Source organism: Petaurus breviceps, unplaced genomic scaffold, assembly GCF_028583685.1.
Source record: "Petaurus breviceps papuanus isolate PSGF00001 unplaced genomic scaffold, PetGlider_PUasm1.0 454, whole genome shotgun sequence".
In the NCBI taxonomy this organism is placed as follows: domain Eukaryota; kingdom Metazoa; phylum Chordata; class Mammalia; order Diprotodontia; family Petauridae; genus Petaurus; species Petaurus breviceps.
In genome coordinates, this window is record NW_027186342.1 from 1,913,345 (window position 1) to 1,934,529 (window position 21,185).

The following is a 21,185-nucleotide window of genomic DNA, read 5'->3' on the forward strand; positions in this document are numbered from 1 at the left end:
CAACTACACACATGGCCTTGGAGGATTTTGGGGAAAGGTGGGGGGTTATTGGGTAAAAAGGAAAAACTGATTATAAGCTTTGTCTATTTCTGTGTTGCAGGCTTTCCTCGGAGACGGGTGGCATGGGGAGCAGCTAGAACAATGCAGACTCACCCATAACCCCCTTCTGCTGTTCACCACCCATGATCCATCTGTGTAGTTTCTGAACAGTCAGCGATTCCAGGTTTTAAATAGTTTGTAAATTTTCAGTTTCTACACAACTTTTATCATCCACTCGTGATTTTTTTAATTACAGCGTTTTAATTCCTTTCTCTGTTCAGCCGTTAACGCTGAGAACCATATTTAGTTTTATAAGTTTCTTTTTGTTTTTTTTTTTTTTTTTTGGGCTCATGAATTTTTTTTTTCTGTTTTTGTCATTGAAATGTAAGAGTGGAATATTAATACATTTCAGTTTAGTTCTGTAATGTCAGGAATTTTTCAAAAAAAAATTAAAAGATGGACTGGAGCTTTTTCCTTGTGAATAGAAACTGGATGCCACGGTGCTTCATGTGGGTTTTATTCCTGTTAACTTCCCTTCAGTCTGTGTCCCTCTCACCTGAATCACTGTGGGATCCGGAATCCCAGTCATTGAGGATTGGAATATAGAGCCCTTCCCCAACTAAGAATGTTGCCTTCATTTCTTCTGTTTTTCCTCAGACTTAGGTTTTCAAAGCCTGTTGATCTTCCCACCTAGCCTCAGTCATAGCTGTTTCTCAGGCTGGTCGTGGGGAGGAATCCTGTGTGTCTCATTCCCTAAGAAAGGCTATGAGAGCCACCACAGTTGGCAGTTCTTGGCTCCCTGGTTTAACCTTTGCTTTGCCAGAGATTTACTTGATGAACTAGACACGATGATAAGAGGGAAAATAGGAACTGCATTATAGTGAAGTGATAACTAGTATTCATTTGGGTCACTAAGAAGCAGCCTTCCCTGCCTCTCTAATCTTTTATTCTGTTTAATCTTTCCACTGGTGGGAAGATAATGTTCTTGTTGCTTAGGCCTGAAACTGAGGTTACCTGAGTAGTGGGACTGACACAGTATAGCTAGGGTATAGTTCATTCTTTCTGCTTGGATTGTCTCTCCTCCCCCTCCCCCCCAATGCCATGGATTCCTTCCCAAGTGAGGTAACCTAGTCATAAAGAACCATTTTAGCTTCTCTGGGATTTTTCCAGGATGCCTTGTGACAAAGGATGGTGTGAAATAATAGGCATTTTAAGAAACTTAGATTAGAGTTGATTGCATTGGTGGGTTAGGGAGAAAGTTTTCAGATTTCTGCTCTGTCTTCAACTTCTCACACTTCATGAGGCACTCATTCCCTCCACTCCCCACACCCCCCAGTCCTGTACTCCTTCACTCTGTAGCCCTTCTCCCACTTGACAAGAAAACTCAACAGCTGAGCCTGCATGGATTGATTATATTTCAAGGTATCTTACAGGGGTTACAACAGTGACATAGTCCCACCCCAAAAGGCAGGTGGGCTGGGCACAGAGGACCCTATAATTCCATTTTCCTGGCCTGATCCATTGTCACATGCTTTTTATTACCTCTCTTTCCTCCTGAGTCCTTTAGCCAGTGAGAGGGGGAGGGGCTTTAAAAAAGGGAGGGAGGGTGAATAATCACCTGAGAAGCCCCAGAGGAGAGGACTCAGCCCTGGCCTCTCTCCTCCCAAGTGCAAAATTTGTAAACAGGGTAATAAAACAAAAAAAAAGTGCAGTGATAGGCAGTTGCTCTGCCCCTACCCTCAAGACTTTTGGGCTGGGGGGGGGGGGGAAACAGGTTTTTATTTTTCTACCCCAGACACAGCCAGCTGACCATGGAAATGGGTGAGGGAGGTTCCTAGGTTGAGCCCTATCCCCATAGATACCAGTCTCCCCCAAGTCCCGATGGATGTTGGTTGGGGGGGGGGAGCAACCATAATCCTGATGACAGGCTGGAGCAGCCATTTTTTTCTCTGTTGAATATGTGTCGAATATATATAATTTATATAAATATTTCTCTCTACATTGGGCGAGGGTGGCATTCATGGAGGGAGGGAGGCAGGGGGCTGCAGGGCATCAGCACTGCCTGAATTATCCAGTTCCGTACTATCGCAATCTGAGTCCTCAGAGTTGAGGATGCCCTGGGAGAAAGGAGAGTTAAAAGGTAATGAGTTTGGCTTTGTTCAGAGAGAGAATTCTGACTGAGGCTGGAGTCATATCAGCATCTAACCTGGCATGCATCCTAGTGTCCAGCCTTGATTTGACCACCCCTTAGTATTCTTGTGCCTGATGTTTTCCAAGTACTCCCATCTTGATTTCTGTTCTTCAGTCTCCTGCATGGTCCCATCTACTAAGTCTGTATCCATTTCTGATATTTGGTATCATAACTGATTCCTCAAAATGCCCTTAATATGCTCACTCCCCTTTCCCGTGTTCCCCTATTCACATCCCACCTGTTCCTTTCTGAGTAGGTCTTGGTTTTGCACCTCCTGTGGACTGGGCTGGGAGCCAGGTTCATGCCCCAGGGCTCCATCTGGAGCAGGTGGGTCCAGTGGGATCTCAGAGCCCTGAGAGCACATGTCATCTGACCGCTCGTCAGGCCGCTCATCTGTGTTGGTGCTGCCCACCTCTGGGGTACCACTGGGTGATGGTTCACTAGCTGTACCTTCTTCTGCGTCAGACAAGTTTTCTGAACTGAAGGTGGATAGTGACTGCCGTTTGTTCAGGCCTTGTGGCCACCTGTGAACGAAAAATAAAATTGGGGTTTGGATTGAGGGTATTACCGGGCAGGTCAACTATTAATCAGTGTCCTTCCTCTCTTGGGCTGTTGTACTTCATGCTTACCTCTGTCTTGTGGGCAATTCCACTTCACTGTCTACCTCTCCTTCCTCTTCCTCTGAGGATACGCCACGTTTCTTGGGGGAGGAAAAAAAGGATCCAGTTGAGGGTATGGACCAGAGGTTGAGGTGGGAGTCTCTAAACTTGGGAAGGTGTCATGGTAGGGGTAGAGATATGAAAGGAAGACCAAACACTGGGGAGCTGTATGCCACCTGGTTTATGGGATAAGTGAGTACATGAATGAGAGGGGTTGAGGGGCAGCACGAAGTGGTTTCTCCAGACCTTTTGCCCACACCTCACCTGGCTTCTAGTGACAGCAGCTCGGTACAGCAGCGCAGCAGGAGTCAGGTGCTGGGCACCAGCCCTGCTTCCTCTTCCGGCTGTTCCCTCCCTGCTAGAACCCAGCAGCCCTGCACCTTCACCTTGGCCCCCTGCTGGAGGTGGTTCCCCTTTGGCACCTCCTGGTGAATCTGGGCTGGTAGAGCCAGGAGCTGATCCCTCACTGGGAGGGGTGTCTTCCTGGGCAGGAGGGGGAGAGCTGGGTTCTATAGCTCCCCCTCCGGCCCCTCGGCCTCGGGCTCCCAGTGCAGCTGATAACAGGTCAGGGGAAGATGATGACATCTTTCTGAGAAGGAGGTCATGATGGAGGCCCCTGAGGGCAGGTGGGCAGACCTCCCAAGCTGAGGGTCCCCCTCCTAAACTCCCTGGGTTTCCTTGCCCTCCAGGTTCAGGATTAGGTACAGATGACCGAAACCCAAGCAGGTCACCACAGCTGCCCTTGGAGCTGGCTTTTCGGTGACGGGTTTTGCCACGGCGGCTCCGTCCTGGAGAGGGGGGCCCTTTAGGGCAACCAGGGAGCCCAACACTACTCAAGGCTGCATCTAACTTGGGGAGCAAGGACTCCGTTTTGAGGATATCTGGCCTAATGGGAAGAGAAGATAGGGAAGGTTAAGGAAGGGGGGGAGAGGAGAGGGTCAAGCATGCTAAGGTCTTGCTACCGAGATACTCTTATGATATTTAGTGACTTCTAGCATCTGTCAAGGTTATTACACATTCAGGATCCCCAGTTTACTTAACCCTGTCATGGTCCCTGCCCTCCAACTTTAGATGACCTTTCCCCCCTGCCTCCATCATTCAGGCCCCACCTCTTGCTGTGAGGTGATAGCTTCTGTGGAACGTTCCTCTTCTTGATGAGTTTCTCCACAGTGTTGCCATGCAGGAGGCCCCGGGGAGGGTGTGGTTTCAGGAGCCCAGGACATCTCCGTTCCAAGGCCTGCTCCCGCCTAAGAATCCAGGCACCCACTCAGCTAGGCACATGAGAACATGGGCTCAGCAGGGACCTGCTGGGGACTGGGCATTGGGGCATCAGGGTAGCCAAGAAGTTTGCACCAGAGTTGGGTCTGGTAGAGGGCTAAGGGCAGAGCCCAGGAGGATGGGCTGGAGGGCCTGGCTGTGGATTACCTCAGCAGCTCCCTCTCCTTGAGCTCCAGCTGCAGCATCAGTGCATTGAGTTCCATGTATAAGTTATTGGCACGTTCCAGCTTCCTCTCATAGTGTTCCCGGATGTCCAAGGCATGTCTGATCAAAGTAGACAGGGATGAGCTGACCACCGCCCCCTCCATCCCCACTCCCCCAATGTTTCTGTGGATGGACGTGTCCTAAGGGGGTCAGGACTGAGGGTACTCTGCACCCCTGAACTGTAGATGACTTCCATAGGAAGTCATTTCCTTGGGTCACCCCTTTTGCCTTGCCCTTCTGTCCCCACACCTGAGTTCCTCTCTCCTTCTAGTCACCAGCTCTTCCTCTAGCCGATGTAGACAAGTCCCTTCTGACTTGATCTTTTCAAAATGCAGCTTCACTTCTTCCCTCCACTCTGCCTGAGGGGGAGGAGAAGGTGAGAAAGAAGAGCCCTGTTAGTTTTCTTGAGCAGCCCTCAAAAGAAAGCCTGTCCTTTGGACCACAGAGCAGGAGGGTTTGGAGGCACAGTAGAGGATCCTGGTCTGCCCAGAGATGGAGGTGATGGAGCTTTAAAGCCAGACCTGTGATGACATTGATGTTAGTGCATCTCTGCATCAAGTCTGCTGTCAGGGCAATGAAAGATCATGACTTGTCCTGGGTCAGGGGGCCTGCAGGTACAAGAGGCAGAGTGGGAACCCAGATATTCTTGATTCCAGCTCTTTACCCACTGTGGCACAATGCCTCTCATGAGGCTGGAACTGCAGGTATTGACCCCATTTTACAGATGTAGAAACAGACTTGGAAAAGTTACACAATCAGTAATGAAAAGCCAGGGTTTGAGTCTAGGTTTCCTGATGCCAAGTTCAGCCCTTAGCTGTTAGCTATATTACTGAGAGTCAGATGGGGTTTCGAAACAGCTGCACAATTTCAGGCAAATCATACAACCTCTTGGGAGTCTCAGTTTTACTTTGGAGAAGAGGCTGTGATTTGCACCTCTGAAGGGGAGCCCCCACCCAGTTGATGTGTTAGGTATTGAGGTAATAGACTCTTCTCCCAACCTTGGGAAGGATTTTTCTTTGAAGTTGTATCAAAACATGAGTTAATGGAGCTGGGAAGGACTTGAACCCAGCTGATTATTCTACATCATTCAGATAACAAGCCCAGAAAAGTGTCCTGACTCAAAACAAGTCTATTCTTGGGTGATGGGGGGCTATCAGTAATTTGGTGTACTGCACCCAACCCACCTGGGATTTGAAGTAGGTTTCCTGGGGCGTGGAGAGCACATCAGCTGAGGCAATGTCCAGGTGAAGTAGGATCTGCCTGAATGAAGGCCGGTTCCTGGGCTTGCTATTCCTGAAATGAAGTTATTATGAAAGGAAACCATCACAAGACAGGCATTGCACAGACCTTGACAAGGTAAGAAATTGGCCCCATTCCATCTAAAAAAGATCTGGGTTCAAGGGCAGTATGGTCTTTTCTGGCCTCCTGATCTGGCACTTAGGATTCTAAGATCCAACCAAGGGTTAAGTCAGTCTACTTCCTGTTTTTGATATTACCTCACTGTAAGCAAGCTCTCATTGACCTTTTTTCCTGGGCTGGTATGATATTTACCTCCTCTATATATCTCCTAGTCTTTGATTAATCCTATATGCCGTCCTCAAATTGGTCTTCTCAGTGCATCAATCTGATACTGTCCAATTGCTCAAAAATCTACCATTTTTCCCAATTACTTGACCAGTAACCATTCACTCTGAGATATCTGGCATTCCTTTCTCAGTCTGGCTCCAACCTGTCTTTTCTAACCTTTTCTTCCCACTGCAGCCTCTCATCCTCCAGATGATCAGACCACTTCCTGTTTCACCAACAGGTCCCATACTTATTTAGTTTTTTCAGTTGTGTCCAATTCTCTTGTGACCCCATTTGGGGTTTCCCTGGCAAAAATACTGTACTGGTTTGCCATTTCTTTCCCCGGCTGATTTTACAGATGAGGAAATTAAAGCAAACAGGGTTAAGTGCCTTGGCCAGGGTCACACAGCTAGTAAGTGACGCCACAGGAGTCTGAATCCAGACTTCATTCTGCTGCTTGCAATCTTGGAAAAGGGCACCTGTTTGTAGTTAGCATTTCCTCCAGCATTGAGACACACAAGTGTTTTTAATAAATGTTGGATATCGGAATGACTGACGACCAAGTTCAGCCATGTCCTGTGTGGATTTGGGGCACCTAAATTCATTTCTCTATGTGAGTTTACATCTAGATGGCTTCTAATCCTACAGTCCTAAGAATGGTCCCGTGGTCTCTTTTGGCACCTAAATGTCTTTCTGACTCATCTTAATTCTGGTTTCTAGAACTGGTGCCCCGGAATCTCTTTTGTTTTCCTCTCCTTTCTTGTCTCTATTTCCTCAGGAATTTGATTTCTAGTTCCACTTCCCTAGCACAGAAGTACAGGGAGAAGTTCCACATTTCTATTCTGCATTGCCTTCTTGGTCCAGCCCCCACTTCTGCATGAGTATGTGTATGTCTGTGCCCAGAAACATACCCTTCATCCTTTGTAGATTCTTTTCCCTTCCTCAACCAGTTTCTTGTTCCCAGCCCCTTAACACTTCAGATTTCATGCCCCGTGGGTTCTAGTTCCTGGGTTTGGACCTTGGCCTCACCAGCACTGGCGGAGGAGGATCTTGAAACCATCAGGACAGCTGGATGGCACAGGCAAATGAAGGCTATTGCTGCCCACACCCCAGATGATGGCAGATGAATCCACATCTTTGTAGGGGATTTCACCAGTCAGCAGCTCCCACAGCACCACACCAAATGACCTGGCACAAGGAGAGGAAGCCTTAGGTGGGGAAGCTCCCAACTCCAGGTCTGGATCCCACAGATCTTTCCATCTCTCTTTACTGCTCATCCCCAAATTGTCTTACCTATACTTCACCTGCCCACTCCTAGGTAAGTGACTGAACATTGGTTCCTCCCACAAGCATCTGAGGAAAAGCCAGCTTTCTGCATTTTTCCTTGTTCCACCTCCCCAGGTCCTCTGGTGTGATGGCTGTACCTTGGTAGGAGGTAAGGGAAGCCCCCCCCCAGCTTGGCTCTACCTGCTCATTTCTAGGCTTCCCCTCCTTCATTCCCCTTCTGTTAGACATGCCACTTGTTTCCTGGCCCTCACCAAATGTCCACCTTCTCAGACACAGGCTCATTCCGGATCACCTCTGGGGCCATCCAAGCCACTGTCCCTGCAAATGACATCTTAGTGCTTTTGTCGCTAAGCTCCTTGGATGTCCCGAAGTCTGAGATCTTGACCACGTCGTCATAAGTGATCAGCATGCTAGCAGGGAGAGGGGTCAGTCACTTCAGGAAGAGTGCAGAGGGACTAAGGTGAGGGCCTACATGGGTAGTAGGGTCTAGGGCCAGGTGCATGACAGAAACAGCTCCAGGAAAGTGTTGTTTGCTCTCGGCCCCTTACTCACTTTGGGGATTTGAGGTCTCGGTGGATGATCTTGTGCAGATGCAGGTAGTTCATCCCTCCAGCAATGCCCATCGACCAGTCGACTAGCAGAGATGGGGTGACAGGACGTCCTGCCCGCAGCACCTCATATAACTGGCCCTGGGCACAGAACTCCATCAGGATACAGTAGCAAGGAGCCTGGGTACAGACGCCCCTGAAAAAGATTGTAGGGTGATCTCAGAGTGGACCAGTGCCCCACCTCCCTTTTTAGAGGGAGATTCCCTTTTCCTGTTTGAAAGGGACCATATTTGGCAACCTAGGAGCAATTTTCCCATCTTCTCTTGGTCCTTTTTTTTTTGGAGGGGGGAAGGCAGGGCAATTGAGATTAAGTGACTTGCCCAAGGCCACACAGGTACTAAGTGTTCGGAATTGAACTCTGGTCCTCCTGACTCTAGGGCCAGTGAGCTTTTCATTGCGCCCCCTAGCTGCACCTTCCCATCTTCTCTTAAAGGGAAATGTTTTTCATTTCAATCACTTATTTGGGGACCCGCTAACACCCATAATGCCACTATATCCCCCTCCTACATCAGTGTTTCCTCCTCACTTGAAGGTAATGATGTTGGGGTGCTTGAGTTTCCGAAGGTGTTTGATATCAGTCTCCTTCAGGTCCCGAACCTTCTTCACAGCCACCTCTTCCCCATGGAAGCGTCCCAGGAATACAGCACCTTGGGCCCCAGAACCCACCCACTGCAGGTCCAGGATCTCCTCAAAGGGCACCTCCCACAGGTCTGCAGGAGGAGAGGATTGGGTCAGGACGATATGGGACTCAGGCGTGGGCAGGGATTGTGAGGGAGCCAGAGACTTGGAGGGTTCTAAGCTGTTTGAGAGGAAGATCTATTATATATGCCTGTCTGACTCTCCCAGCAGCTACAAAGTTGGTGCCTAATAAATGTTCTTTTAAATGAACTGATAAATTCAGAGTAAGTGAATTGATCAGATAGTTGGGTAAGGAAAAAGGAGAGATGTGACCACTGAGGAGATAGGAAGGGAGTAAGTTAGCAAGTGTCCTTATTATCAGCTCAGGGAATACTTGAGAATTCAGGGTAGCAGTGAAATATGGGTGTCATGTTCCACCCCACCCTCCTCCTACCCCAAACTTCCCAAAATCCCAGGGCCTGCTCTGACCCTGCCTATGCAGGGAGGGTGTTAGAGGGCAGAACGTTGCATAGTATGAGGGAACAGAATCCAAGGGGAGGAGGGAATTAGGTGCCCAGAACTGTACTGAACAGAAGATAGGGGAAGGTCAGCGTCTAATTAGCATCCCTCAGAAAAGGGTTGGAGAATACAAGCATACAACCTACCTTCCTGTTGTTGCTTGTGCTCTGTGGAATAAGCTTTGCCAATCATGGTCCAGACTGGGCGAAGGCAGCCAAAGAGGCCCTCCAGGAAGCCGCTGCCACTCTGACACTGCAGCCTGACTTCATCAGCTCGGAAGCGGGGAGTCCGGCTTTCCGTGGGCCCTGTGGCCCCTCCTGGGCCCCCAGCCTCCTGCTCGTGTAGCTGGAGGACGCTGTTGGCAAAGGCCTCTGTGGGGCCTTCCCCGCCTGGGGAAGGACTGTGCCCACTCCCCCCTTGCCCACCCAGGGGCACCACATCCCTCAACACACACTGGGTGGGGGTCAGGTCCTTCTCTGGAGTGCAGTCCGAAGTGTCTGGGTCGAGTTTTCGAACAGAGGCCTCACTTAGGGCTGCCATGAAGCCTCCAAAGGAGGGTGAGGGTGTTCGAGTCTCATGGAGGCAGGCCATGGTTAGGATGGAGGAAGGGACGGAGAGGAGGCTACCCTGTGGGGGACAAGAGCTATCAGAACCTAGCAGGAAGGATAGCTCATATCCCGAGGGCTATGGTAGAGATGCTTAATGGCACCAAACTCACCTGGTCACCTTACCTTGAATATACCTATTGGTTAGGCTAGACTGGTGCCTGTAGGTTTGGGAAAGTGGGCCACACTAGGAGGAAGGACACCTGAAATCCCTCCAAGACAGCCAGATAACATGCCTGCACTTGGGGGATATTGGGTTAAAATAGTAGCTGTACCCATCTCAGGTAAGAATCCAATCTTTCAAAAGATGGTAATGTTATTGTGCCTTGGATTGTGCAGTTGTGCTATTCTCATGTAAATTTAATTTGTAATTCTATCCCCTAATAAGCGTATTTCCTCTTAAACGCACACCAGAAAGACAGCATCACCTAGATAAGCTGAAAAAACGGGTGTTTCTGTGTTGGGTGAAACCTTGGAGTAGTCCACCTCTTCTACTGACATCTCCCCCTTTTCCCCAGTCACCTGAATGTAAGCGCCTTGATGGCAGGGACTGTTTCATTTTTGTATCCCTAGAGCCTGAAACATAGTAGCCACTTAAATGTTAATGGATTGATAGCTTGTAGGATCTCTGATCTGTGGCTCCACTGGTACAGGTAACAGGTAACTTGATGTAGAAATTCTTCTACTGTCTGATTTAGTATATGGGTCTTAGGGAGTTTTCTCAGGAACAAAGATGGTGATTTGCCCAGTGTGTAAGTTTGACCCTTGGCTTCCTTGACTCCACAGCCAGCACTCTCTTCACCCATTCAACAACAGTGCTTCTACAGGGACCCCAAATAAGCCGCTGAAAAAACAAAGACACTTGGACAGGCCCTGTGATAGAGGGAAGGGCACTGACTTGGGATCAGTTTCTTTGCCTCCATTCTGAGCACAGTTCTACAGCTTGGACATTAAAATTACCCTCACTGTTCCAATTTCCTCATCTATAAAATGGGGTGATGGTGGTGATACTTACACTACCAACCTTGCAGGATTATTGTAAAGAAAGTGTAAGGTATTAGAGAAGTGAGAACTGTTACTATCTGATGGGAGGGTCGGGAAAGCTCTGGGGAGCTGGTCATACAGGTCTCCCAATCTCCACAGTTGGTTTACAACCTGACTCCCTCAAGCACACTCAGTTGATGGAATCATATAATCAGTTTCTCCACCTGTAAAATGGGGCTAGCAATATGGGCTGTGAGGATTAAATAACATGTAAAGTGCTTTGCAAACCTTGAAGTGGTTATATATGCGTGATTGTTGTACACTTGTACATATATACAGCTAGGTGGGGCAGGGGATAGAGCTGAAAAAGAAAAGGGCAAACCACTGCAGTATCTTTGCCAAGAGAACCCCAAGTGGGATCACAAAGAATTGGGTACGACTGAAGTGTCCAAAAAACACCACCACACACAGATATAATATGCATCATAGCCATGGTAGGCATCATACCCAGAATGAGTTTTGTGTCTTGGGAGGTCTCGCTCTTTGTCCTGGGGGAAAGAAAGGAGAGGAGAGGAGTACACTCCTGTCTTCCAGCACTCCTCAGTGCTTGCACTTCCATGATCCCACATTATCTACATCCTCACTCTGTGCCCTGTCTCTTGGTCACCGTCCTTTATAAAAACTCCTGGATCCATTTCCACTCCCTTGTCTCCTGCCAGAGTGCCTGCTGAAGAACTTGTGATCGCACCTCCAATGCTTGCTGTTGTGGGTGTTCTTGGGCACCTGGATGGGCCTTATCTACCCAAAAAAACTCTGAGAGGTTGAGTCAAATATATTCTGTAGTCCCTTCCTCACTAGCTCTCCAATCCCATCTCTTCCCCCCCCCCAAGTGCGCCTTCACCTCACCCCATCCCAGCAGCGCAGTTAATACTGTTTTTGCAGTCACAACTTTATTACTCGTGATAACATGTCCCAAGCTACATATGCAGTTGGCCCGCCGCCCCTGCATTTGCTTTGCATCTAGGCCTGCCGACTCTTAGTGCAATGCGAAGGTCTTTTGGATCGCAAGTGGCCTGAAGTAAGCGAAACTGGACCTGGAAAGTTGGGGGTGAGACTGCAGAGATGGGAGCTGGAACATGCAGCCCTTTTATCACGTCAGGCGCTTTTCCTAACAACCCTGTCGGGGAGGTACCCCGAGGATTAGCCTCGTTTTCCAGATGAGAAGACTGAGGCTCGCTCAGGGTCACAGAGCTGGGAAGCCTCCTGAGTCCAGAACTAGCACATCCAGAAAGCTACCCTATGGAGGGTGCACTGGCCCCCTCACTATCCCTTGTGCTTAGAATGTGCTTCCTCCTCATCTCAGACCTCGCCTCCTGATCGCAGCCCCATCCCCCTTTGTCTCCCCACATTAGAGTGGGAGGTCCCAGAGGGCAGACTATTTTTTGCCTCTCTTGGTGCCCCCAGCATTTAGTAAAGAGCCTGGCACACAGTAGGAGCTTAATGAATCCTTGCAGGTTTGGCAAATGCAAGAATTGGTGCTCGAGCCAGAACCCAGATAGCCTTGGTAATACCACCTCCGCCCGCCTTTTAATACCATCTCCCATCCCTGGGTCCCTGGAAGGCAGGCTAGAGGCACCTAACAGTGCGCTTGTGGAGAGGAGCCTGAGACAAGGTCACTAGTAAATAACTCGGGCTTGAGACAAGGTGACGTGGACCAGCTCTATCCCCAGGGCTCCTGCGAGCTCTCCTCCGAAGCCACTGCCCTGGTCCCAAGGGGAGCGGGTCTCACCAGTCACGTGGTTACCCAGGGAGTGTGGGGGAGGGGAGGAGCCGAGGCTGGTTGTGGCTGAAGTGGGGGGAGGGAAGCAGATTGGGGGAAACGCCAGGGGTGCTGCTGGGTAACTATGGCGACGGGGCCAGAGGCGGCGCGTGAAGTCACTGAGACAAGATTAGCCCCGGGGTCACGTGAACGGCCACCCAGGTTGGTGGGCGGAGCCTGGTATCTGGCCCCGCCCCTTCCCAGCCTAGCTGGGAGCGGAGAGCGCTGGCCCCAAGTATTTTTCACGATTTCAGTTCGATAGTGGACGTGTCTCTTCCCACTTCCCCTCTGTCTGCACCTCTCCATTTCCCCCTTCCTCGTTCCGCTAGGTGCCTCGGGGTCTTCTACCCTTGGATATCGGGCTGGATATCCAAGCTTGGATAGCTGGGCTGGGAAGCCTTAAGTCAGGAGAGACCTAGGTTCGAATCCTGCCCCAGATTCCCACTAGCTGGGTGTTCATGGGCACGTGGTTTCACCTCCCTTGTGTGGGAAGTGGGAACTAATCATCCTAACACTACCTATCCTGCCTTAGCGGGTGAGGAAGAAACTTTAAGTATTAGAGAAACGAGTTGTTTTTATGTAAGTTTGGGGGACAGGGGCGAGCCTGGCAGAAATGGACAGAGACCACCCCCATTTTCTAAAAAGTCCCTGCAGACAACCCAGCCTCTGAGTTTGCGAGTTTTCCAACCTTCACCTGCCCACCCGGCATCCTCTCGGCACGGCCAAAGGCAGCTGGTCTCCCTCGCAGAGACAGACGGCGAGACACTCAGAAAACCGAACCTCCCCAATGCTCGGGGCTCTCCCCAGGGCCCTTCTCTGTATCCAGGGCCCTGTGGCTGGGGAGGGCGGGGAAGAGGAAAGTTTTCCACCTGCTTGTTTGTGCAGCAGCTGTAAAAGAGGGGAGGGACCGGACCCAGGGACCCCTGATGGGAATCAGGTTCAGATCCTACCCTGGGTGTTTGCAACTACAATTAGGCCCCGCAGTCCAGCCCCAGGCTAGGCACACTGGGTGTCGAGGTAAGGGACCAGAGAAAGTGGAGTCAAACCAGAATAAGGGAGCTCCCTTCTCTCCGTACCCCCACCCCCATTCCCACTAAAAGCTCCTCCTCTGCTCCGCCAGCTGAGTCCAAGTGCCTTACCGGCCCGCAGCGGGACCCTGGCGCCAGGGCCAATGGGGAGGGGGCGGAGGCAGGGGAGGCGAGTCCCCAGCACAGACATTCTGTCACCCCCGGAGAGGGAGGGGCTCCTTCCTAGTTCATCAATTATTCAGAGCTTGAGGGTCTCAGAGAACAGCTGGAGGGGGTGACTGTCTCTTATTCTCTCAACACCATGAGCCTTGTACATAGTCACCAGGTTTCCGAGAAATCTCCAAGCTGCTCAACATCAGTCTTCTTAGGTGGAAAGCACACAGGCATGTGAGAATTGGGCTCTCCCCCCTACGTCTAGAAAAGCTCTTATCTCGGTCTTCTTTCCATTGACTCAACTTTCCTCCAGGTTTAGCCAAGGTGCCACGTTTCCACTGAAGTCTGCCCTGATTACCCCCTGCTCTGGCCCTACTCAAATATTACTGATACCCCCAGATCTCTCCCCCTTTGGATATTATTAGGGCTTTTTGGCTGCGTCTCCCTTTTGCGTACTTCACTGCCCTCTTTGTATTATACCTATCTGTATACATGGTCCTTGGTGAGGGGGAAGATTTCCCCACAGCGGTTAGCACAGGATTGTTATTGCATACATACAGTACGTGCTGAAAATCAGTGGACAGGGACTGGACACCTGTGATTTCATTGGTATACTCCAAAGGAGGATACACCAATGCAGGGAGTGAATTCTCTGAACCATCAAGGCATAAAGAGTTGCCTAATATACTGAGGGGGTTAAAAGATTGGCACAAGGTCAGAGTCTGTATTTGGGGAGTGGGTGGAACTTGAACCCAATCTCCCTGGTTTGGAGTCTGGGTCTCTCTGAATTTATGCCACCTTGCCTCTGCTCAACATCTATTGAATTTAAATGTTGAAGGGGGTCCACCAAAAATTAAGCACCTACTATGTGTCAGTCACTGTGCTAAACTCTGGGGATTCAAAGTAATGAAAAAAAAAAACAAACACCACAACAACAAACCAGTCCCTGCTTTCCAGGATCTCCCAGTCTAATGTAAAAGGCAGACATTCTGCAAGGGAGGATCTCTTCATCTAGCCAGGGAACTGTGGGAAAAGCCCTAAACTGAAGAGTCCCTAGATTTGGGAAAGAGACCTAGGTAATTATTTGGGCTAAAATAGCCATCCTCTCCACCAGCTAGCTGTGTGACCCTGGGCAAGTCATCTTTCCCCCAAAGCATACTGGGAAAAATAATATTTGCACTGTCTATCCCACAAGGTGCCTGTAAGACTTGTAAGTGGGTAAAGACATGCGGGTTATTTATTTCCCCATTCCCAGGGCTGATGGAGCAGACTTTAAATGCTAGAATTTGACACAGAAACAATGTCAACCACACTGTCAAAGTGTCTGTTTACTCCATCCCTTAATTTCAGTTCCCTCAATCCCTGTCAGATGGGCAGATGGGGGGGGGGGAATAAGACGGAAGATGGAGAGCCCCTTTCTCACATCTGCATACGGATTTATAACCAGGATAGCCGTTGTTTGGATCCTAATATTCTTTGCCTCTCCATTCAGGCTTAGTTCTGGAACCTGGGATTTAGAGCTTAAAGAGCTGGGTTTGAATCCTCCTTCTGACACTTCCTTTTACGTGACCTTAAATAAGTTTCTTTTCATGGCCTGTGCTGCTCCTCAGTGAATGAGGTTGGTTGGGTTTATTTGACCTTTAGGGTTCCTTCCAGTGCTATGGTCCTTGGAACCCAGCTCAAAACTGGCTTGGTTGCCTTTCTCTTAGAGATTTTGAGAGAGGAGCCCAGGCCAGCTTGTTCTGATTCCTGACTCCTGGGACATTCTTCTCTCTTTCAGTGGGCTCCAATTTCCCTCTCTGAACCAGTGGGAGACTACCCTCTTGCCTTGTAGCACCTATAGCCCTGAAAGAGACCTTGGTAATTATTTGGGCTAAAATATTAATTTTACAGTTGAGGAACTTAGCTCTAGAGAGAGGAAGAGACTTGTATAGTGTCTCTCAGTTGTAAGTAGCAGAGTTGAGATTAGAACTCAGATCTCCTGACTCCCAGGTCTCGCCTTTCTTCTGAAGGGTAATTTAGAGAAAGAAGAGATCCATATATGTAGAACCCTAGTTTCCCCAAATCCCAAAGGCCTTTGTGGAGAGTAAGTAAAATCCTTGTGGGGATGCTGGATCTTCCAGCTCCCTTTTCTAAATACACCCAAGAAGCAAAGTAGGATAGAGTTGAAAGATTGCTTTCCTGGTTTCTAGTCAGAGGACCCAGATTCAAACCCTGAATCTGTTACTTGGTACCTCTAGCACTTTGCATCCAGCTTTATGTTCCTTTTCTGGAGGTGGTACAGTGGGTACAGTGTTGGGCATGGAATTAGAAAGACCTGAGTTCAAATCCAGCCTCAGACACTTAAAAGCTGTGGAACCCTGAGGAATTTACTTGTTTCCTCAACTGTAAAATGATGACATAACTCACTTATCTCTCAAGACTGCTGTGAGGATTGAATGAAATAATATTTGTAAAGTGCTTAGCACAGTCTCTGGCACATAGTAAGTGCTTTATAAATATTAGCAATTATTATTACAGTGGCACATTGTAAGTGCTTTATAAATATTAGCAATTATTATTACAGTGCTTGGCACACAGTAAGTGCTTTATAAATATTAGCAATTATTATTACAGTCCCTGGCACACAGTAAGCGCTCTACAAATATTAATGATTATTATTACAGTAGGTAATTAGGTACAATGCCTGGCACATAGTAAGTGCTTTGTAAACATTAGCGATTATTACAGTGCTTGGCGCACAGTAAGCGCTTTATAAATATATAATAATATATTTATATTATATATATAATATAATAAATATTACAGTGCTTGGTACAATTCCTGGCACACCGTAAGTGCTTTATTAGTGATTATTATTACAGTGCTTGGCACACAGTAAGTGCTCTACAAATGTTAGCAATTATTACAGTGCTTGGCACAATGCTGGGCACATAGTAGGCATTATATGTTGTTGTTCACTCATGAATGACTCCATGGACCGTGGGGTTTTCTTGATAAAGATACTGGAGTGGTTTGCCATTTCCTTCTCCAGTGGATTAAGGCAAACAGAGGTTAAAGGACTTGCCCAGGAGCACACAGCTAGGAAGTATCTGAGGTCACATTTGAACTCAAATTACGCAATATCCACTGAGCCACATAAATGCTGGGTATTATTATTACAGTGCTTGGTACAATGCCTGGCACACAGTAAGTGCTTTATAAACACTAGCGATTAGTATTACAGTGCTTGGCACATATTTGGTATTTCCTTCCTTACTCTGGATACCTTGGGAGCTAAGGTTAGCCTACAGATCCAGGCTTCCACTGCTTAGGTCCTGAGACACCAGAGTCAGGAGAGTGGAGAAGTGGAGGGAGCTGTGAGCAGGCAGGCCAGGAGGTTTGGGTATCAGATGCTTCCTTACTGTAGAGGAAGAATTCACTTGAATCCCCTCCTGCTGACCACGAAGATCTGGTGGCTTATTAAGGGTGGGACCTTTTTATGAGATACAGTGTAAGGATCTAGGGGAGATGGGAACTGGGTTTTCTTGGGATGTGGGGTGCAGGGCTGAGAGAAGGAACAAAAAAGCTTTTGAGTTTACAAAGCACTTTGCTCACAACCTTTCATGAAGTAGCACAAAGCTCATTAGACCCATTTTACAGATGGGGAAGAACACAGACTAAGAGGATCAATGACTTGCCCATAGCCAGGGGTCAGGTCAGGACTCACAACCAGGTCTCTCCACTTCATTACAGCATGCTGCCTTATTTTCCACCCCAATTCCTTTCCTCCTATTATGCCTTCTTACCAGTTCTCACTCAATTTAAATGGAAGAAGATGAGTACTGAGTGCCTACTATGGTACTTTGGAAGATAGGTAAGTATGTCACAGTCCCTGCCCTTGAGAAACTTAACAGTCTAGGAGAGTCTCTTCCCACACACAGCTGTCTCCTCCACCAAGCCCTCTGGGGTGCTCAGACTGACTCCAGGCTCACATGGAATGCTGGATACAAGACTATAACTTACAGAGAGCCTACAGGAGGGCTAGCCCCAGGGCACACCACCTACTAAGTCCCAGGAGCAGGACTCAGCCCAAGTTTTCCAGACTCCAACTCCAGTATCCTCTAACTGAGCATCTTAACCAGTCTCCTTGCCCGGATTGGAATAGTTGAACCTTTTGTCCTAGATTTCACCATCTTTCAGTCTTTTATGGGACATCTTGGGGATCCCAGTGCCAAGTTTAGAAACATCTACTACCTGGGGTGTGACGGTTGTCGTGACTGTGTCTAAGGGACTTGTCAGTCTCAGTTTGGGGGTCTGTTCTCACCATTCATACTTGGTACCTCTATTTCACCCCTACTCAGCACCGAGAAGAATCACATTTGCCCTGGGACCACAGCTGGGAGTCTTACTAAAAGTCCAGTGTAGCACAGCAATTGTAGATGAAGTAATGTTTCTCATCCTGCAATCTTAGTTCTTTGAGATCCTCAGAGAGTAAGGGTAGGGAGAGGAAACAAGAGAAGAATGGAGATCCCAAAAGGAATCTGATGGTTTCTTTTGGATTCAACTCTTCTTCAATTGTTCTAGGAGCATCTCCCCTCCCCCTTCATCTCCCTAAAGAGCCTCATGAAACAGATGGAGGCTGGCCTCTAGGGATACCCCCGGAATTACAGGGCTAGAGGAGGCTGGACAGTGGCTAGAGTGGGGAGGAGCCAAGGTCCTTGTTGGTCACCTCTCTCACCCAAGGTTCTTTTAGGGGTCAGATCCCTTGTCTCCCTGGACTGAAGAAGGAAAGAATAGAATGGATTTTGAGGATAGCCAGGACTACTAAAAAACAGGAATCTGAGGTTTAGAGCCTTATTAAGGAAAGAGGCTTAGAAACCATCTAGTCCATTCTCATTGTTTTACAAATAAGGAAACTGAGGCCTAGAGAGATTAAACATGGCTAGTTAGCAATAGGCCAGGATCTCCTGACTCTGTACATCATTCTACACCATCTTCCTTTAATTACAAATCACCAAAGAATGAGCTGCTCCCTTCCCTAAGGATCTCCAAGCACTTATTTAACTTCCTTGCTTTCTTTCCTGCAGGTCACCCTACTCCAGCTCAGAAGTGTTGGCTGTCAAGCTCTTTGGTGTTGTGTTAGTTGGGGGGATGCCTTGGGTTGTCATGGGAGGGGAATAATTGTGGAAATAGATGTCTGCCTCTGGTAACCCTAGTTCCTAGAATGGGCTGAGGGACAGACGTTGTTCTCATCTCCTAAATGAAAAATGGGCTTGGAAGGAAGCATTTCCTATGTGTAATAGTAGCATCTAGTACAGTTTATACTTTACAAATATTGTCTCATTTGATCTTCATAATAATGATTTCACCTTCACGGGAGATAAGTGCTGTTATTATCCCTAACATATAACAGGCAGCTATGGCACAGTGGATTAAATAGTGGACCTGAATTTGGCCTGACACTCACTAGCTGTGTGACTCTGGGCAAGTCACTTAACCTCTATTTATCTCAGTTTCTTCAACTGTAAAATGGGGATAATAATAGCACCTACCTCATGATATTTCTAAAGTTCCTGGCACACAGTAGGTACCATAGAAAAATGTTTGTTCCTTCTTATTTTAGAGGCAGCAGAGGTTAATGACTTGCCTATGGTCACACAGCTGGTGAGTGTCTGAGGCTGGATTTGAACTTGGGTGATCTTGACTCTAGCCCCAGGGCTCTATCCACTGGGCCACCTGTCTGGGCCCAGGCAGGCCTTTTTACAGGAAACACTGAGAGCAGTTGGGCAGAGGAACCTAGTTTGGGTCTTTTTCATTCTTTCCTCACTAATCCAGCTGTGTCACCACCAATCTGGCTAAAACCCCACGTGCTCAGAGGCTCAGAAAGCACAGAGTTTAATTCAAAACAATGGTTGTAAAACCTGGAATCAGAGAAGGTGGTTTTATCTATGGGATACTGGTAGGGGTTGGGAGAAATCCTTCACTGTGGCAGTGAGGTGGAGTCAGGGTACCCAAGTTTGAATCCTGCCTCAGACATCTGGTAGCTCTGTGGCCCTGAGCACATCACTTTTACCTTCTCTCAGCCTCAGTTTCCTTCTCCGTAAAGTGGGGGATAATAATAGTGTGGAGCTCCCAGGGTTGTTGTGAGGAGCGAATAAGGTACATATATTTCTGTAAAACTTAAAATGATATATAAATATCAGCTATCATTCCTAGCCTGAGAGAAAACTGGGTTGCTGGAGAGAACCCACTTGGATCTTCCCCCCCTGGTTTGGAGGGTCAGAGAGAGTCCCAATGGCCAGCCTATTTAGAGATTCAGCTACTATCATCCCGGGGAATGAGTGAATCTCTGCTACATGGGGTGAGACCCCTTTCCTGCACTTCTTAAACCTAGTTTCTTGCCGGCCCCCGTGCCCTACTTCCTCCATTTGTGAGCCTTTCCCCCTTCCTCTATGCTCCTGTCTTCTTCGAACCCAAGGCCAAGGCCAGGAGAGGGATAAGCAAGAGAATGAATGTCACATTGAGGGGAGGGGGATGCAACAGCTGGATGGAGGAGGGGTTACTCTGCTAACAGCGGGGTGGGGGCAGCATGGAAGCTGGCTGTCAAGGGGCCTAAGGTCTTTGGTCCTGCAGTCTCCGGGTCTACCCTTACTTCCAGGTGCACCAGGCCTTGCCCTGCCCTTCCCATCTCTCTCTGTTGGGGAGGGGGGGTACATCCCTCCATCTTCCTTCATCAACACCTGGTCCTGTCTAAATGGGATTCGGTCCGGAGGACGATCCTTGTGCCGGTCCTGCCCTCCACCCCCCATTCCATGCCACCTACCCCCACCCCCGCCCGAATCTTCTCCATCAGCATTGCCTCGGGCGCCTTCCCAAGCATCTTCCTTCCGATCTCCCCCTCTGCCATCCCCGTGGCCCCGGGTCTCCATTCTCACATCCTCATCATCCCCAGAAGCTGGCAGATCCCGCCCCCCCCCCCCCCCCCGCAGCCCCGGCCCGCCGCGCCCCGCCCCTCCGGTGCCCATCCCCCGTCAGACCCCAGGACCCCCCATCCCTGCCTCCACCCCATCCTCCGTTGCGCCCCCGCTGCACCCCCCCTTCCCCCGGCCCGGCTCTCACCTGGGGGGCTCGGCGGCGGCCTCAGCACAAAAGGCGGCGCTGCTGCAGCTCTGCTCCGGATGCTGCTCTCGGCTCCTCGCCTCCACCCCTCCCTCCTCCTCCTCCTCCTCCTCCCTCCGCCCCCGCCCGCTGCCCCCGACCGGACCCGGGGCGGTGTCACGGGCGATGCTCCGGCCCGCAGCGTCCAGGGCCGCGGCTGTCAGCGCTCGCGGCTCCTTCCCCCGACCCCCAGCCCCCTGCCGGCCTGGCTCCAGTCCGACTCAGCTCGAGCTGGGCTCCTTCCTAGGCCCCCGCCCCTGGCCCTCCGGGACGGACACGCCCTGAGCGGGGGAGATGCGCCGGGAGCAGCCGGCTTCTTAAAGGAGCCCGCTGCTCCCTCCCCGGCCCCGCTTTTAGCTCATTCCCCCCCTCCCCCTCCCCCCCCCCTGGGCGGAGGGAGGAGGGGGAGGACCCCCCCCCCCCCCCCCCCCCCCCCCCCCCCCCCCCCCCCCCCCTCCCCGCCCCCTCCCCCAACTCCCCCAGCAAC

The 21,185-nt window shown here is 49.6% G+C and overlaps 2 protein-coding genes across 26 annotated transcripts in view; one reads left to right on the forward strand and one right to left on the reverse strand.

Annotated features, from left to right (window-relative positions):
• The window catches only part of PCBP2 (poly(rC) binding protein 2), a 22,257-nt gene extending 21,752 nt beyond the window's left edge, over positions 1-505 (forward strand). For all 25 annotated transcript variants that reach the window (XM_069101224.1, XM_069101227.1, XM_069101228.1 and 22 more), the window contains one exon: positions 101-505. In XM_069101224.1, the coding sequence (XP_068957325.1) occupies positions 101-137 (37 nt within the window). In that variant the 3' untranslated portion in view covers positions 138-505. The remainder of the gene's footprint in view (positions 1-100) is intronic.
• A 926-nt stretch (positions 506-1,431) lies between these two features.
• On the reverse strand, positions 1,432-20,858 carry MAP3K12 (mitogen-activated protein kinase kinase kinase 12). Its single transcript, XM_069101222.1, has 14 exons — positions 20,660-20,858; positions 9,116-9,596; positions 8,359-8,542; positions 7,777-7,968; positions 7,476-7,634; positions 6,967-7,125; positions 5,556-5,664; positions 4,621-4,730; positions 4,315-4,431; positions 3,999-4,136; positions 3,154-3,775; positions 2,860-2,930; positions 2,469-2,754; positions 1,432-2,156 (listed from the first exon to the last, which is right to left on the reverse strand). Exons 2-14 carry the CDS (start codon positions 9,558-9,560, stop codon positions 2,058-2,060), a joined length of 2,691 nt encoding a protein of 896 aa, XP_068957323.1. The 5' UTR covers positions 9,561-9,596; positions 20,660-20,858; the 3' UTR covers positions 1,432-2,057.
• Positions 20,859-21,185: the final 327 nt, after the last annotated feature.

What these genes read in the sequence shown, in the direction of transcription:
- MAP3K12 (XM_069101222.1), bottom strand. Translation starts at nt 9,560, where the DNA reads ATGGCCTGCCTCCATGAGACTCGAACACCCTCACCCTCCTTTGGAGGC. An exon ending in AAACCTACTTCAAATCCCAG is followed by an intron (nt 4,731 to 5,555) that starts GTGGGTTGGGTG and finishes CCTCCCCCTCAG; the next exon opens with GCAGAGTGGAGGGAAGAAGT. An exon ending in AGAAGGAGAGAGGAACTCAG is followed by an intron (nt 4,432 to 4,620) that starts GTGTGGGGACAG and finishes TACTTTGATCAG; the next exon opens with ACATGCCTTGGACATCCGGG.